The sequence below is a fragment of the Sander vitreus genome, chromosome 12 (assembly GCF_031162955.1).
Source record: "Sander vitreus isolate 19-12246 chromosome 12, sanVit1, whole genome shotgun sequence".
Taxonomy (NCBI): domain Eukaryota; kingdom Metazoa; phylum Chordata; class Actinopteri; order Perciformes; family Percidae; genus Sander; species Sander vitreus.
Window position 1 is genome coordinate 23509114 of NC_135866.1, and position 19983 is coordinate 23529096.

At 39.4% G+C, this 19983-nt stretch overlaps 1 protein-coding gene across 1 annotated transcript; it reads right to left on the reverse strand.

The window, feature by feature from the left end:
• Positions 1 to 12824: 12824 nt before the first annotated feature.
• Positions 12825 to 15509, reverse strand: klf17 (Kruppel like factor 17). The gene is made up of 3 exons (XM_078264750.1): positions 15287 to 15509; positions 14044 to 15151; positions 12825 to 13919 (listed from the first exon to the last, which is right to left on the reverse strand). The coding sequence occupies exons 1-3, from the start codon at positions 15365 to 15367 to the stop codon at positions 13744 to 13746; spliced, it is 1365 nt and encodes a 454-aa protein (XP_078120876.1). The 5' UTR covers positions 15368 to 15509; the 3' UTR covers positions 12825 to 13743.
• Positions 15510 to 19983: the final 4474 nt, after the last annotated feature.

Genomic DNA, 19983 nt, shown 5'->3' on the forward strand with positions numbered 1-19983 from the left:
TGAATGTTTTAATTACCCACACAATCTAATGGTGACTCAAAGAAAACGCGTCAATTGTTGGATCTGTCATTTAAGATAAAAAAAATAAGTAATTTAAAGTATTTTCAAAGGACAAATAACGGTGCAACTAATGCCATGCCTTTATGGAAATATGGTAGGCCTAGATAAAACCATAACTATAAAGTTTTAGGCTATTACAATATTAAGATTGGAAATGAATAGGCTATTCAGTATGATACAAACACTTTTGTTTGTGACTTTGACAGCCTCCAAACAAACTGTCCATTGGTGGAACTTTTTTTCTGATTCATATTCGACATAATACAAAATATTATATTACAGAAAAGCAATATAGTTAGGGTCCTTGTCAGATTTTAGATTTGAAATTGTGGCAAGCTGCAACAGCAAAATGCTGCTTATGCATTCATGTGTCAGTAAGAACAATCTAATGATCTCAAATGTAATATACACCAGTCACAGTAGCCATTTTTCTGAACTTTTACTTTTGATACTTTTGATGTATTGCTACTTTTACATATAAAGGATCTGAACACTTACACCAAAATAAAGTTTCAAATTTAAATTTATTTTGAGTGGATAATCTCAAAGTTCTACAAAAAATACATAATCCAAAATGCAAAAAAAATCATTGTACATTTTAAAACAAAGTATGGAATTCATCAAACAGGTACATGTAGGCTAATCAAAAACATGCCTTATTGCACAGCATTATACTCGTTTCCTGCAACAAAACTAGGCCAAGTTCCTCAAACTCCTGTGGGTAGACTTCCTTTAAACTTTCCAAGGGTTTTCCGTTCCATTTGTCATCACGGTCCCTCAGCCCACCTTATAGTTTCACTGTCGCTTCATTTGTTTCATTGTTATCATCTGTATGCAGACATACTTAGATGGAGATATTTCTAATACCCTATGAAACGATAAGCGATAGTTGTTTCGTAATTGAATGTCAGAGTACAGAACAGGTGGCATTTTCACAGATAAGAACGTGTTTGCAAGAGCACACGGTACATCAAAAGTTATGTAATTCATCAAATGTGGCCTTGAAATGACTGATGCTGTGGTTCCTTCTGATGAATCAATCAGAATCAGCTTTATTGGCCAGGTTTGCGTAAACAAACAAGAAATTTGACTCCGGTTAATCTTTGCTCTCAATGTACAACACTCACTTAACATATCTATCTATAAATTGCAGGTACGTCTGGCTGTCTGTGTGTGTGTGTGTGTGTGTGTGTGTGTGTGTGTGTGTGTGTGTGTGTGTGTGTGTTATGTGCATATCTCTAGAACAGTTAGTCCAATGGATTTCAAACTTGACCGGTGTCAGTAAGTGCGGTGCCAAGTTTGACTCTTTTCCTGCTTCTAACGTTAGCTACATGAGGGGTTTTCCGACCAGAGGGATTTTTGCAGTTCTTAGAACTAAACAGTCCTAGAACACTTTTTTCGTCGTGCTCCGACATGAAAAATTTGGGGATTTCTAAGTTCCTCTGGCCTCAGTAGCGTACATTTTTAGCTCCTACTTCAGAACAGGGTCTTTTCCCTTTTCCTAGGTGTCGAACTTATAAGTCACGCCCACTGCCAACTCGGAAACAACAACGGGACATTTTTAACAATTTTCACCATCTTATTCATCATTAAATTCACTTCTGACAACATTTTAGCCGAGAAATTAACTGTTTAGATTTCGAATAAAGGCAGACTTGCGAAAATTGATGCCGAATTGACAATTTGCTTCAAAGTTTTCGGAGTTCAGAAGCTCCATCAAGTGAGGCGACAGCCAGCAAGCGACTGCCCCGGCTTCTAGCTCGTCGCACGGACATCCGAGGGATGTGTTAAGTAAACCCCATATAGTTATCCTACAACTGATTTTGATACTGTACTGTATGGATGGTAGATACAGGACATGCTTTGAATTCATAAGATTTAACAATACAGTGTTAGGGACAGATCAGATGGCCAGAGACTTGAGACTTGACTTGGACTCATGGCAAAAGACTTGAGACTTGACTTGGACTTCCAGAAAAGGACTTGTGAACATCTCTGGCGCGCACACACACACACACACACACACACACACACACACACACACACACACACACACACACACACAGTCCGGTTCTGGTGGTTGATTAATGCAGATATGTGCTGATTAGCTCTCATAACGGGCCGGGTGGGTAGCACACTGCGCCCTGAGTCCATGAGGCTAATGTCTGAATACTCCACATTGTCATTGTGATATTTTCTGATTACATTCTGAATCTGCAACGTTCTCTGTCAGGTAAATCAGTAAGTTAGTAGTAGGGTATACAGGGGAGTTGCATATGAAGTGGTTGGGGTCCTTCTGTAAGTAATTTTGGGGTACAATTTGGTTTTGATGAATTCTACAAGCAGCAATACCACAGGCCAAGCAATCGGCCCGTTCCAAACAGGCACATTTTCAACGGGCACTGCACTAGTAAAGAATAAAAAACAGAAAGGACAGTAAGAAATATACAAAAAATACTGTTAAGTATACAGTATAACAATACAATAGAATTTACAGAATTACAAAAAATATAGCTGAAAGATGCTAAAACACTCTGAAGGTAGTAATTATCTGTGCAGCCTGTTCCCATGAACCATTCGTTCAAAAAGCTATGAAAAGTTAAGCACTGTAATTTGTAAGCATTCCACGTTTTTTGTGTGCACTACATTGACGGCCACTGTATAAGAACGCAGCTGGCTGCGTAGGGAGGTGGTCGGGGTGGACAAGTGGGTGTTAAAACACAGGACAGGGGGGCTGAGTTCACTTCCCGGGGGAAAAATATAGACTTTCACCCAGGAAATGTGTTTTAATCCAAACCACGATCTTTTTCCTAATCTTAACTAATCGTTTTGGTGACTAATCATTACGTTCGTCGCAGCAAAACGCTTATATTTTGTGGACTAAATTTAACCGTAATATCCGCCGAAACGAGTGGCAGCTCGCGGTGCTCTGTACCTGGCTCAAAGTCACCCATTTTTGGCTAAACACATCTAGACTAACTGCCGCTGATACGATCAAGCTGTGTCAGAAGTCTGTAACTGGCGTCGCGAAGCTGTGTAGCGGCCTAAACTGCTAGCAACTGCCGCTCGGCGTCATGAAGCTCGTAGCCAGCCGGCGTCACTTGACCAGCCGGCGGTCTCTTAATTTCGTAGGATATCATATGTTTTGGTGTGCATACATTTTCTTACGATATCATACGGACCCGTTCGTGAGAATGCACCGATCTGTGCGATATGCTATGAATGACCCCTTTCGCATTACACGTTATTTGATCCATTGTTAGGATAAAAATATTGATTAGTGCAGCTTTAAGACAGATATACCCGCTAAATTGTACATGCTGTTCTTATTAGAAAGCTGCTCATGTTTGTTTTAGATAAATTCTATGAGATAATTTAAATTAAGGTTTTTATTATTGAACTAATGTACATATGTATGCATTTTAGGGCACATTTTAGCACTCACAAGATACTTTAATATCTATCCATATAGAAATAGTGACTAGCTAGCTAGCTATTTTTTGAACATACCGGTGACATACTGTAACTGGGTTTGCAATAAATTCAGACTTCTCTCAAATCTCAATACTGGTGGAGCAATGTTCATGCTAGTAGATGGTGCATGTGCTCTTTGGTGAAATCTGAGCTCATCTGTACATTTCATAGTCCCCTCAGTTCTCAGTGCCAAACAGTGTCATTCCAGCACTGAAGCATCTTTGACAGTGCCCAGAAAAACTAGACAGTTTGTGAGTGGCAGGAGGACCATGACTGTCGCACACACACAGTGTCTTCTACCTTTGTTTGTTTTGCTGAACCAGACTGTAAAACCTAATCGTCCCAATTTGGCTTCTGTTTCTTTCATTCAATCCCAACAAATAACCATATGAGTGGTGTTCCTTTTTTTCCTCATATGTTCTGTCTATTTAGATTTCAGTTTGTTCTACTTCTGCCTGAATGCCTGTCCACAACCCTACAACATAGGCGGAGGTTTGTTACATTCCACTGCCGTTCATGTTTGTAGTTGAAAAAAAATGATATGGATATGAGGAGCAAGTTTTTCAAGCTGAAAGATGCAACACACCCAAAATCTAGGGATCTTTATATCCGGAACTTTTGTACATCACTCAACATTTTTGCACGTCCTGCACTAATCCATACAGCCTCTTTTATCCTAGTGTTACATAGTTATATTGTACATATTTGTTTCTGTATTTATTGTTTATGTTAAGGTTAGCTGACTTGGACTCAAATGCAGAATTTCAGAGACAGAGACCGGGAAAGTGAACGTGAACAAAACAAGATTTATTAAACTGAATACTCAATGTGCTAGGGGCAGATTTCAGGGAGAGATCCAGGTCTGAGGGAACAGGCAGAGGGGTCATGGGAAATCCAGCAGTTTGAGATTCAGGGGGAAAGGTATCCAACGGACCTTTTTCACAGCAGACATTTTTGACTTGTCATAGTAGGAAAAGCACAGCTGAAATTGATAACCTTAATGATGGCTCAATTCCATCAAGTGTCCCAGTAAGCTAGTTCAGTGAGTCAGCATGCACAATACCAGGGCCTCTCCTAAGTGGAATGCAGCCATCATTAATGGTTCTGAATACACCTGTGATTTTCCTACTATGACATGTCAACATGTCTGCCGTGAAAAAGGTCTATAGGGTCCAGGGGGTATCCAGAGATGGATTTCCACAAATCCAGAGCCATGTGTGCAGGAGTAGAGTGAAGGCAGGATTCAGGACAAGCAACTAGGGTAGAGGGAAAACAGGATTAGGAAGGTACAGATGGTAACAAGCTTTTCAAAGGCTGGAAGCATAACTGACTGAGTAGAGTAGTTTACGATCTGGCGCAGAGTGTAGGAATGAACCGGGTATATATAGCAGAGCAGGATGAGGCTGATGAGTAGCAGCTGGCCCAGTGACTACTGCACACCTGACTCCACTCCTGTAAACAAAACACACAGGGAAGGGGGGAGGAGAGAGAGACAAGGCAGCGCACTACACAGGGGTAGAGGGCACACAGTTTATTTCATATTAATGTTTAATATGTTCATGTATGCACCATCAACCAAGGCAAATTCCTTGTACTGTGACAAACACATTAGTTCTGTTGTCAAATGTAGCTTTTTTCATCTCAGGACTATTGCTAAACTAAAATCCTTCCTCTGTCGTAAGGACTTGGAGACTCTTATTCATGCTCTTATTTTCGTCTCGTATTGACTACTGCAATTCCTTGTATTTTGGGATTTGCCAATCATTTTTATCACGCCTGCAGCTTGTCCAGAATGCGGCTGCTAGATTGTTGACTGGTACCAGAAGGAGGGATCATATCTTGCCGATATTAGCTTCTCTTCACTGGTTACCGGTCAAATATAGAATCGATTTTAAGGTAATGTTACTCGTTTTTAAGGCATTACATGGATTGGCTCCTTTTATATATTGCTGATCTCCTTACCCTACATCACTCTAATCAGTTCCTTTTAGCTATTCCACAGTCTTGGATGAAAACAAAGGGTGATCGTGTCTTCTCCGTTGTGGCCCCGAGACTCTGGAACACACTTCCCATTCATATTAGGTCCTCCTCTACTGCCGAGATCTTTAAGTCTCGTCTTATTCTTTGGCGTATGATTTAGTTTAGGGACATTTGTATAGAAGTGTGTTGTTTGTTCATTGTGTCTATATTTTTATTGTCTTCCTTTGTTTTTATAACATAATATAACTTTGTACAGCACTTTGTTCAGCCTAGGTTGGTTTTAAATGTGCTCCATAAATAAATTGACTTGACTTGACTTGTAAGTGTTACTTACTTGGCAATAAATCCTTTTCTGATCTGATTTTGATTCTGTACAGTAAAGTCGGCTCTTGTATCTTGTTTTCCCTGTGTCCCTTCTTTGACCAAAACAGATAATAGTTGAGTGCTTAGGGCATGGCATGTCTGAGAGAAAGCCCCCTCAACATCTTGCATGATTTCTATATGTGATCCATTTTTTATTTTTTTAATCTTATGTCACCATATGTCATAATTAGAGTCATACTGTCACATTAAGTTCAATCATTTTATTATAACACGTTTAAGATTATTGCCTTGGTTTCTGTCCAGACACACTGAGTGTGCAGTTTGACCTCTGATCTAGTGACAGCTGTCAAAACCCAGAATCCCTTGTGTTGGGTAAACAAGGCTTCAGACCACATAGATTTGCCTCCTTGACAACACACACACACACACACACACACACACACACACACACACACACACGCACACACACACACAGGTAGTTACACATAATACTAATCTATCATTCCCACTGAAGTAAACTAGTAACCGGGTTATGTTACTAAGTGGTTTAATACACAATACTGACTTTTAACTAAAGAAATAATCTGAGTTGGCGATTTAAAATGTTTATCACGTTTGGTTTTATTAGATTGAGAGCAGACAACTGGCAGATATAAATGTGCTTCTTACCGATATGTAAGTCCAATTCCAAGAAATAAAGCCACAAGGTAAATGACTACAGTCATTATTTGGTCAGCAGTAACTGTAACTTTAAATAAGAGACAGAGCCCATCCCAGCATGCATTGGGGAATGGTCAAACACAGACCTTGCTACAACTTGTGGATTCATTTGCACAGTATACAAACACTGATTGCCAGTAGTGGTATCTTTAACACTCAAAGAGTGTAGAAACTGCATTTTCCACTTGCTTTTTTTTATAGATTGTCCAAAGACAGAGTGTAGTATCTGCATTTTTAGATATTATCCGTGGTCTATGCAAAATATTGCATAAAAAGTCAATAAGACAACCTTTATATCTGATACACTATCATCCATGCTGCCACAAAAACGTTAAACCCTTTTCTCTCAGGACAGATGGTCAGTTATTGAATCCACTCAGGATCACATTTGACCCAGGAAAATTTTTTAATCATTATCAAAGTAATAATTAGTGTACAAGTTTGACGCAGTTTCAGGAACCCTCATTAAAGGAGTTAATTTCGTGAGTTGCTGGCTTGATGTCAAGGCATTAGAACGTAGACTAAATAATACTCAGGTCAAAATACTAAAGCATGTATTCTGATCCATTATCGCAGGTGAGCAAGTAAACCGTCACTAACATTTGAGATGCTATTACAGCCAGTGATCTGCTAGGGCCTCAGGAATAAATACATAGACTATAAAGGCTCCATGAAACCTGCTGGCTCACACCTGTCTCACTCAGAATTGAGGGCAATGCATCATTTCTGTAACTTTCCAAAACCCCCAATCCTATATTCACATCCACGTCATATTGTGATTGGCCAACTGAAAAGGCAGGGATGGTATGAACTTCTCCCTCAAGCTCTCTTTGATTCTTGACACAAGTACTTCTGTCACTTTTCATATGTACAAATGAGTGAAACACGGAATGCCTTCCAGGAAAGATTGTCTAAAAGTGTGTGCCATTATCACCATTTGTGTGATTCATTGTGTCTGGCCCCCCTCTATGACAGCAGTTGGCCATTCGGAACAAAACAATTTTGCCCTATGACCTGGTTGCACAACACATCAAACAAACACTTTCGTTTCAAGCATAACCCCGTCTTATGACGAGTGAAGGTAGAACTTGATGCAGACTTTGGTCACACTTCTGCCATCTATCTCTGAAAGAACAAAGCTCTCATTGTTGGCAACAGAGAGGCGGTGAGTGTAATACAGCATGCAGATGCAGGGATGTGAAGCACAATGGAGCAATATGTGGAAAATAGAAGCTCTGCTCATTTTCACACCTGTGTGCCTTGAACAATTGCTATGGAAAGTGTGACTGTCGGATTGTTCATTTCATAAAGTTGCGATATCTGAGTTACGCAGTCTGAAAGTGGGTTTTCACAGATTTCAGACTGTTTAAAGAACTAGAAGTATTATTATTAAGAAGAAGTAACCAGCAACTGCTATTACTCCGTGCATAAACATAAAGCCCAATAAGTCTTGTGATCGGACTTTTCCAATGTCATCGTTCCTCTATATTACCAATATCGAAACTAGATACATAAAACTGATTTTGCTAATTAGTATTCTCTACAAGTTGCTTAGGTTTGTGTACAGAATAATACATAAGGACTGAGGGCTACAGCACACTCAGTTTGAAAATTAATTTGGCATTTCTCCAAAGGCTGTCACATTTTTCCAGCAACAGATGAGGAGAATAGATGAGAAGGTGGATGTGTGCCAACCAGCTTGATCTTTCAAAACCAGATAGCCTAGTTAAAAATACCATCCATCATTTTTGTAAAACAAGTCACATTACAACAGCAATAAAGTCACAAAATAAATCATTTGTTTTCATTTATTTCACTTCATTTTCAAAAATTATTGAAATACCGCATACTGTTGTTGATGTATTATGGGCAATGCTTCAGGCCCAAACTATGATAATTACAGGTTTTCACCCATGATAAACTTGATTACTAGTGCTTTTCACTGATCCAGGCTGCCTTAAAGGTGCTAAGTACAGGTACTTTGTTAATGAGCCAGTGCTGTGGCCATGATAAATCAGGTAAGTACATATGATAATTATTCTTCCACTTAAGCACAGACACATACAGAAAACTGCAATTACCATGAATGGGATTAAATCCGTACAATGTGAAAAACTGTTTCTGTAGATCGTTGTGCATTCAGGGCTTGAAATCAAATTAGGGACCTATATTAGGGACTTAAATTAGAGACCATCTTTCCAGTTGCCTCATAATGATTCATCTTTGTGTCACTTGGTATCAGTCCAACAACTCATGGTGGAATAATGGAGAGCCAAAAAGCACTTCAGGATTAGCTTTGGCTCCACTAGCTTCTAATTCCTTCAACAAACTACAGCTCCCATACGTCTTACCCATAAGTATTCTATCAGAACCTCATCAGAGCTAGGATGCTAAAGAAATTATGTTTTCATTTTGGTTTGAATTATGGTCAGAAAATTCATGTTTCAGCCAAAAGAAGAAAGAAACTGGCAGAAAATACACAGAATGACAGAAATCCTTTCACAAATTTTAACTGACTAAAAGTACTAAACAAAATACTCCCCTTTGGCTTTTTCATTTTAGAAGTTAGTAAGAAAAATAGCAGTGTTTATTTAATTAGTGCATTTAAAGAATTGGTAGAGTATTCCAATAGTAAGTAAGATTCTGTATTTCTATTCTTTTGCAATTTAATTTCCTTTAATGGTTTACCTAATTGTATCACTAAATTAAACCCAGCTCTCAGATGCAGCATAACATCACCCTGACTGTAAAAACACTACTCCTTCATGACAAGTCATTGATCACTCCTTGATACCAAACAAGCTTCTGAATAAATAAAAATGTCTTTTCCTTCACAAATATATTGCACACAAATAAACTCAGAAACATAACTACTAAGTGTTCAATTATGCTACTTTTCAACAAAAATGTGACCTGGATATGTTATTTTATTTTTTTATTTAACCTTTATTTAACCAGGTAGGCCATTGAGAACAGGTTCTCATTTGCAATGGCGACCTGGCCAAAAAAAGCGTAGGCGTGCAAGACAACAAATAGTTTCACATTCAATACAGTACAAGAACACAGAATACAATATGCTACATAAAGTGCCGAATAAGTTAAGGGACGTAGTGAGGTGCAAGTAAGTAGGTGGATATGCAATATACATGAACAGAGAGTCTATATCTCTGCTGAGATGGTGTAAAGAGTCAATAAACAGTTAGTCTAGTGGTCTAGTTAGTGAAGTAGATCAGTTATAACACAATGTATATGAATTGACAGTCTATATAAATGCTGAATGTAGAGAAGAGACAATATACAGTTAGTGCAAATTGTGGTCTAGGTAGTGATGTACATCAGTAATAATACAATATTATTGTAAATAAAGCAAATGTGTGAAGTCAGAATAGGATTTTTTTTACAGTAGGAAAAGCACAGGTGTAAATTATAAAATGAATGATGGTTGTATTCCATTTCAATGCTTCAGCTGCTGGCTCACTGGCATGGCTTATACTGGGACACTTGAATAGAATTCAGACCCTGTTAATGATATCAGTAACACCTGTGCTTTTCCCACTGTGGGACAAAATGTCTGCTGTGAAAAATGCCTAACACAATGCTGTATGTTTAAGGATATGCAGACTGTATAGGCCTTTTACAAGGAAGACATTTTGACTTGAAAAGCACAGGTGCAAATAATAGAATTAATGACGGCTGACTTCCATTTTGCTGCTTTGATTTCAGGTTCCTGGTATTGTGCATGCTGGCTCACCTTCACTGCAACACTTAAATACAATGGAGCCATCATTAGTGTTATTAGTAACACCTGTGCTTTTATGACAAATCAATAGGTCTGCTGTGAGAAGGCCCTAGTAGAAGTGTAAAACCAAATGTATGTGGTTAAAAAGACAGCTACCGCAGTTCACCACAACTTAGTAGGAGATGAGGTGTAACATAAGCTGATTTTAAGGTTCTTCTTTTAACATATAAGACCCTGCACGGACTCGCACCACCTTATTTATTTGAGCTTATTACACCATATACACTGGCACTTTCCGCTCCCTTGATGCTGGTCTCCTGGTCATTCCCCTAGTAAACAAAAAACAGTTGGTTGTAGAGCATTCTCCTACCGTGCCTCATCTTTGGACTGGCCTCCCACTACATGTTGAAGAAGCCAACCCAGTTGACATTTTTAGATCTAGATTGAAAACCCACCTCTACTCATTATACCATAGCCAACTATAACACACCATCCTCTCTGCATCCATCACAAACAAACCTTTTTCACTTATTGTCCTTTGTTGCTGGGTTTGTATTGTTTATTATAACTGCTTTAATGCTGTTACATTATTTTGCTGTGACAAAAATCAAGCTACAAACATAACAAAGGGACTCAAATAGGTTGAACACAGAAGATAAGCAGTACTAATTAAAACAGGTGTACATAACTGATTTAGAGATACTGAATACTATGCAGAAACTAAAGCAAAGAGGACACCTAGTGGGGAAACTAAGACATAGCATAGAAAGTGGCACAATACATCCTCCAGACAGAAAGATCTACACTTCAAGCTCAGTACTTCAAATATTTATTACTTGAGTGGTTTTAATCATGTGAAAAGTACATCCATTTACCAAAAAATCTATGATATACACTATACCAACTTGTCATGTAGGCTAGACTGTGCCTAATATGCCAAGTGGGGCTATACTTCTAAAATCTCACGTTTATCCTGTATTATGCTTCAGCAATGAAGAGGATGATGGAACTTGAAAAAAGCTTAGAAAGTAGTGTAGATAAAGAAGTGGAAGAAGAAGGAGGAGTAAGTGCGAAGTTAGATGAATCAAGGTGACTCAGCACTATGGCTATAGAGAAGGCCATAGTTCACAAATTTGTGAAAAGAGAGCGGCTAGATGTAAGAAAAACCAGTGGTGTAGTCTAATGTATTGTAGTGGGTATACTGTACTGTATATATATTGGCCAGAATCAGCCTTTTGGCGAGGGGGCGGCATATCATAGTGGGGGGTCTGGGTGTCCTCCCCAGGGATGTTTTGATCATCAACGACTTCATTTCCTGTATTCAGATACACTTTTATGCACCAATTTACGGTGGAAATACCTTTATTTAGCCTATGTTAAGAAGAAAAACAGATGGAAATTCAAAATATATCAAAAATATAATGGAAAGTATGTTGTTGCGTGTCATTGGGCATTTTTAAGTAGGTATGTGGAAATCCTTGAGCTTTCTTAGTGGGTATACTGCGTATACCTGCTTATCACGTAGACTACACCACTGAGAAAAACGGCACTCAAAGACCAGATGGGGTGGGGGCCCTTGGACTGCATATGTGTGTATTATTCATGACACACACAAAGGCCCAAAATACACACACATGTGCACACACAGGGCCTACAGACATGCATTAGTGGAGAGATGTCAGAGTGATGGTGAACCGGCACCTCTTCAACTATAAGTCCACACACCATACCATGGTGAGTACTGGACTTGAACCGCTACCCTCTGGTTCCAAGTCCCTGCAAACTAAGCTAATGCCGCCCCCAACGACTCCATTACAGTAACGAGAGTAAATGTAATTTGTTACACCCCTAATCCATTTAAACTGGTAAACACAGCCTGTTAGATAAGGCAGATGTTATAATATAAACAAACAGTAGAGGGCGGTCTTTCATAAGCAGTGATAGAAAACTGAGAGGTTCTGGACCATGCATACAATATCCTAAAAAAAATCCTATTCATCATTACAACTGTTATACTATCAGTTGTAAAGATGCTTATTGTTTTTATGGTAATGCTTATTATAGACCACGTAATGTCTTGATCCTTAAACTATGCCTGCAACCTTTACAAATGTTGATGTAAATGCAACGTTACACTGACAACATAGATTTTCAGTTTCCCTTCTCCTTAGACTGTAGAGATCATTATGTTCTATAAAATGCTGAAATTGTAGGACTTACAGAAAATGTGTGATCTCAATTTGCAAAGAGGATACACAAACTTTGTTAGATGGATGACTGACCGCTGATGTCAGCATCACTTTTTGTGTTACACACGTGTCCAAGACAGACTGTAAAAACTCTTAGGTTCTAAGCCTTTCTGTTCAACTGAAGAAGGATTTGTTTCTCTTTTCTTCTTTTAGCCACGCAATACTAAGAATGCAATCGAAATAACGAAAAATGATCAGCGCCAGCAGACCTGTATAAACTGAAAGTAGATCTAGAGTTAAATGAATTGTGTGGGCGGAAAAAGAGGCAATGGCAGACATATTTTGTAAAAGTACTTTTAATTTTCTGAGCACATAAAATTGTTGAAAAATTATACATCTGAGTGGCAATTCTGTTTCAAGTACAGCCGATCAACCATTGGTTGCAGTGGATTTCTTCATTCTTACAAATCTTCCGTAACAAAAACTTGTATCCCCAGAAAACACTGAGCTGTAGAATAACATTTATATTGAGTGAAGTAAGGGTTATGTTTGGAATCAAAGAGGCTGAAAATAAACTTTAGTACCTGTACTTGTTAGCATAGGTCAAGCAAACCTTCACAGAACAAAAACAAATCTGAAATGTAGGTCTACACAGCTGAGCAAATCTATAACATCTATTTTGTAGACTAACAACCTTGAGAAAATAGAATAAAAATTGTCAATAAAAACCCTTGACCTGATTTGAGTAGTATTAAAGATAGAAGATGTAAACATTTAAAAATACAATTTACAAATATGTACAAAGTTCTGGGTCCTGCCCGCAGTGAGTTTTTTTTCCCCTTTGGGAAGCATTTACGCAGTCTTGTTAAGGCACTCACTAACAATCAATAACTTATTTCAGAGACAGGGCAAGGAAATGTCTTAAATAGAAACTACTATAATTTAGCCAAAGTTCATATTTCCACAGATATGTACAAAAAACACCAGCATTCATTCTTATTTTCTGATAGAAAGGCACTTGTTTTGAAAAACATAAAATGTCCCCATGTGTGGTACCACAGGGTATGATCAGGTTGCTGTAAACTCTCTACAAAGGCACCGTTCATATGCTAAAGCCCTTACAGGAACGTTTTGTTTCATTGGTTTGAGCCAGATGCACAAACTGTCCAATAATGAGGGGACAACTCGTGCTTCTTCTGGGATGCTCCAGGCATGATCCCATGATGGATTTGGATACAAAAGTATCCAGAAGTTGGCCTACATGTGCCTCTTCATGTGGAGAGCCAGGTGATCTGAGCGGGAAAACGCACGCTCACACAGGTGACACTGGAAAGGTCGGTGTCCGGTGTGCTTTCTGAAGTGACGGGTCAGCTCATCTGACCTGGCAAACTTCCAGCCGCAGCCTTCCCAGTTACAGTGGTAGGGCTTTTCACCTGAGAGACGTAAGCAAAAGACTTTGTTTAGATTGCAGCTTATACAGAGCATTAACAAGTATGGAATCAAAATAGGTGAACAACTGACAATTAAAATAGATTGTGGGTTTAGAAATGTGCTCACCTGTGTGTGTTCTCATGTGGGCTTTGAGGTGGGAGCTCTTGGTGTAGGTTTTTCCACAACCAGGGAAATCACAGCTGTGCGTCGCAGCGCGTTTTCTAGGCCACGACCTGCGGCCTCGTTTCTGTTTGATGCTCCCGGCCTCATCCTGAGCGTAAAACTCCAGCAACGATGGCGACGAAGGAGGAGTGAGCATCATCCCCTGCATAGAAGCTGGATGGTGCTGCTGGTGACCGCGGACTGGCTCTCTGTGGATGCTGTACTGTCCTTGAAACTGTGCCAAACTCTGGTGCGCGTACTGCGGCAGGTAGGGTGCGTTCATGTACTGATTTTGGAGATGGTGTTGATTAGGGTGTTGAGGATGAGAGTTAATAGGTGCCAAATGGCAGTCTGTGCGTCCCTGAAGGGCAGGGTGATGCATGGGGTGCGCACCGAATCCCGGCAACGCACCTGGGACTGTAGCCTGGTGGTGCGTAAAAACTCCTTGGTGCACGGAGCGCATCTGATGAGTCTCATACATCTGTGCCATAAAGTCACCAGTAGCCATCATACAAGACTGGCCTATGGGCTCGGTTTTGATTTTGTATCCAAGCGGTGGAGAAGACGTGGCTACTTGGTGATGAGCGGGAGTAGCTGAAACCGGGACCTGATTCAACGCTCGCAGTTCGGTGTACTCCCGCACGCCTCTCGCCCTACCTTCGCACTCCGGTGAACTCTCCCCCGGGTAACTCATCTCTGGCGTGAGAAGCTCCTCCATGAGACTGCGGACTGGGCTCGAGCCCGTGAAGCTTACCGTGCCGTGGTAGCTCTGCGCGGCCAGGTGAGATGGAGGGCGGTCGCTACAGTCTGGCACACAACTACCGCTGCAGCTCTCCGGTGACTCCGGCAGGGAGTACAAGCACGGCTGCGGAGAAATGTTCCCGTTGTTGCTCACAATATCGGAGTCTATGGTGTTAGACAAAATGAACTCGAGGTCCACGAATCTCCCCAGCTCGTCGTCGTCTTTGGCCAGTAAAGCAGGAGACTGCACTATGCTGAACTCCACTTCGATGAGCGGGTTGCCTGCGCCACCTGTTGCGCTGCTGCGTGCACACTGATCCAGCTTGCACATCTGTACAGGAGAGCAGACGGGACAATTAGAAAAAACAAAAACAAACCAACCAACAATCAGAACTAAATCTACAATCATGCAACCCTAACCCCAAATCTACAAAAACATAAATACAACTTAATTCCCTCTACTTACATTGTCGAACTGTTTTCCTTCCATCGTTTGACCACTTGGAAACGATGTTATGGCAGGCATCACTGCTTCAGCCATAGCCATGCTGACCGGTTAAATGACAAAAGGCAAGAATTTAAAACTGTAAACGCGAACAGAGACTTTGCTCTCTGTCCATGGAGCGCCTGTTTGGTAACTTTGACAGATGAGGAGCGTTCAGAATGCGAATATCAACGGAGCTGACGAGCCTCTTATACAAGCTCCTTTCCGGGAGGTGCGGCTTCTACTCCCCCCAACACACACACATACACACACACACACACACACACACACACACACACACACACACACAAACACACACACACACACACACACACACACACACACACACACACACACACACACACACACACACACACACACACACACACCCACCTCCCCCAGGGCAACCAGTAATGTAAACAAATACAAATGGCATTCATGCGCGTCAAGCAGGTGAATACCTATGTGCATAAAGTAGGCTGTGACTAAAACAAGCATCCATAATTCCATATGAATGACTAAATGGTTGAATATGAACATTATTTTGCATCCCAAAGCCGATGGAGTGTAAGGACACATCTTTCAAAACACACATGACACTAAACGTTCTGCTTTTTTCAGCTTTGCCAGAGGGTTATTTATTAAACAAAAAAAATCTACATTTCTTTTCACTGTATAGTCATCACTGAGTAAGACATACAAGTGTGTGAATAAGTGTGTGAAGTGGAAATCCAAACATTCCCTTTGGTGTAGTTACAGGGGGCGACACTAAACCTGGCGACACTAAACCTGGCAACAGTAAGGGAGTGCGACCCTTTTGGGGGAGTGCTGGAAAGTCAAAATTCCAGTGCGTAAAAGATTATGCTTTGCTTAAGTCCACGTGCTTCTTGAAATATTATTTTTTATATAAATACTAACACCTTTAAGAGGAAAATACGGCAACTATATCATGTTATGCTGCCAGTCAACGCAACAAAGTGACCGAATCTCCAAGACATTTATTTCACAGTTGAAATGTCCAAGAAAAAGAATGCGAATATCAACGGAGCTGACGAGCCTCTTATACAAGCTCCTTTCCGGGAGGTGCGGCTTCTACTACCCCCAACACACACACACACACACACACACACACACACACACACACACACACACACACACACACACACACACACACACACACCTAATTAATTTGTCCCCAGTTAGCCTACCTGAGCATGTTTAACACAAACACGAACGTGTGAAGCGGCGTGCTCATCGAAACAACCTGTTAATCTGGGTCTGAACAAAAGACTACACGTTTCTTAATGATCTTCCCTCAGCAGCACTGTAAATCCCCTGCAATCATTGCTATGGTAATGCAGGTGGATGGGTGTCGATAGTGGAGAACTGAAAGAGAACAGCCAACAGTCCGAGACTAGCTTTGCTTTAACAGCCTTATTAAACACGCATACATAAGCGATCACTTTGTTGTCCCTAACCATATTTCTTAGAATCAGGACATGGTCTGCATGCCAATTTTGACGAAAACCCCCAAAATAAGTTTTTTTTTTTTTTTTAAATATATATTTTATGTATTCAGTTAACCAATTGATACTTTCTGTAAATGTGATATCCCAACATGCAGGTCTAAATATGGTTTCAAAGCCTTCTTCACACTGACATGAATACCTACATGGCAGGGGGAAAATGCTAAAGTCATTTTTATTTATTCATTTGTTGGCTTAAAAGTGCTCATATCATACTGGAATCAGTTGCTTAAAAAAACAAATGCAAGAAAAAACTTAACATCTCCTATACCACCTCTCCATCTAACCATTAGAATAGATGCAGTGTTTTTAATTGCAATTAACTAACAACAAACAAATAGACAAAGGCAAATATAATGGCCATAAATAGACATGTTTTAGCAATTTGATAGTATAAACATAAGATATCTAACGGGCAGTCAGACTTCTCTGGGGTCTACATAAGATAACACACTGTACATCTCTCTCTGTCAATGAGTTTTTGGAAAACAAAGGGAATATTCACACATAACCCATATAGCATATAAAACATGAAATATTTCCTTATTTGGTATTGACAATGCCTTGTGGACAATTCTCTATTTTGACACCTTCATCACATGTTTAATAAAATCTTAAGAAGAGAAAAAAGGTTGGTTGGTTTAGTGATTATCATTCTTGTTTTTACACATACAGAAAATTATGAAGAAGTAATGTCAACAAAAAACAAACTGGCTAACGCAGGCTGTTTTAGGTGCATTTTTTACAAATACAAACTTATTTTCTTTCTTTCCTCCTACAGGTGTTAAGATAAGCTTTATTATATGAAATAAAAAGTTATATAATGTCACTGTCTCTTGTCCTACAGTATATTATATTAGATTGGACAACTTTGGTTTGATTTTTAAATCCCAAAAAACAGTAACAAAGCTGAATAAACTAATGCAAATCATTCTTTTGTGCGGCTGCAGGTGTAGTGAAAGGCAGCGTCCTGCAGCTCTCTCCCTTTATACTCTGTTATTTTTAACCTGCTGGGCTTACGCAAAACAAATTCCGGTTCTGTCTACAAGCCAAGTGGAAATGGACTCTGTTTCCTGAGGAAAAACTAGACACTCCTCTACTTGAACTCTGCAGCCACCTTTAGATGCTTAGCTAAGGATACAGACATGGAGCAGGAAAACTATCACATTTCTATAATATTAATTGAAGACATTTTCTGATTGGCCTATAGTGGTTTTATTTTGAGGCAAATACTTTGTCTGATTTATAGTGAACTTACGGTACTACTGAACTTTCTATTGTGCAATAATAAGCCTGTTAGAGATTTTCTATCTAAGTATCCTGGAAAAAAATCTGCATAGGCATACTAAAATGTAATTTAGGAAATATCCAAAATAAAAACCCGCTGAAAAATGCTATGATCTCCCCCGCAGAGAAAACTATCTTGTTCCATCAAAGGCATTATCAAACCCAGGTCATGTAAAAACCTAACTAGCCAAGAATAGAGAGACAGATCCAGATAAAGAATCGCCCTGGGCTCAGGTATCTCCTTTTGTGACTTGCTTTCTGAAAGGGAGGAAGTCTTTCAGCTCAAGTGTTTTCTAAACACAATTACTTAAGATTACAGTTAAACAGACAGACAGAGCCAAGGCATCTCATCCTGGATACACTGAAATGTTTTCCAAGTAAAGATTAAAAAAAGAGAGTGGTTTATCTTGTTCAATCGTTTGTGTTTGAAAAGTCTCAAATGGTGTTCTATTATTTGTTCACTTAAGCCTCTGCTAACTCAACACTTTTAAACAATATGTTTTGTTCAGTTTTCTGCTTCTTTCAGCAAATGTTTTATTGCTTTTAATCCAAACCATCTTTTTCATTGTGGAAGATGAGATGATTTGCATTAGCACACATGTTAGATGTAGCATTTGTGTTCTACTCCAACCCATTCTCTTCATCTTTTTTCTTCCTCTGCTCCCTTTTCTTTGATAGCTACAACACAATTAGGCAGCCCACCTTTATGGTTAACTTACTGCTGTGATTCCCAACCAGGGGTATGCTACTTAAGCAACTTTGCCAGGGGGTACAAGGAAAGATTGACAATAAAAACAAATTTAAAGAGAAAAATAGAAGTTGATTTGATTGAAACAAAATCCAGCTGTAACTCCTAAACAACTGTGTTAATACTGAGTATCTGACAAAGTAGTTAGAAAGCAAGCAGAGGTCTAACAGCTAGCTAAAAGTAATGCATACATGGCTGGAGTGGATGTGTAAAAGTATCAGTTAAAATAGTCAGCTAAAAAATATATAAACAGTAAAAATGGTTAGCTAAAGGTAACGGCTAAATGGTGAAATAGCTAAGCTCAATAGGTTAACAGTTAAAATAGCTAGCTAAAGCTAATGGATAAATAGTTGAAACAGTCAGAAAAAAATATTAAATAGCTGAAATAGTTTGTTAAAAGTAGACATATTAAACAGTTGAAATAGCTAAAAGTAGTAAACAGCTGAAAGAGTTAGCTAAAGTATTAAACACTGGAAATAGTTAGCTAAAAGTCGAAATAGGTAGCTAAACAGTTGAAATAGTTAGCTAAACAGTTAAGATAGTTTAGCTAAAAGTATTAAACAGTTAAAATAGTTAGCTAAAAGTAATGGAATCGTTAAAATGTCCAACTTCTGCCACACAAAAATGCACCAAACTGCAACACAAACATTAGTTCAAGCTGTATGAAAACACTAGCGTTATTTAATTAATAGTGTTAAATAACATCTGATTTAATTATTCAAATGAACATATTTGAAACATGATGGTTGGTGTTAATAAAGGGGTGTTTGGGTTCATCTGACAGGCCTGTGGGAGTACATTAAAAGGTTGGGAACCACTGACTTACTGAGATCCCGCTTTCATATTTACTTTGATGCTCAGAATAGATGTAGGATTTTCACAGGGATCAACTTACTGTACAAGCATATTGTAAACTAAGCTTGTTTCTTGCAAATGTGTGCTAGCATGCTCACGCACATGTAGGCCTACTGTACAATCACTGTTACCACCACACGTCCATACATACACATTGTTTTTGTGTTACTGTCCAAACAGTAGCTGTGCTCAGAACAGCCAGGAGCAATCAACTTAGCAGGATATGGGGAAACAGGCTATAGCCTACCCACACAGAGACAAAC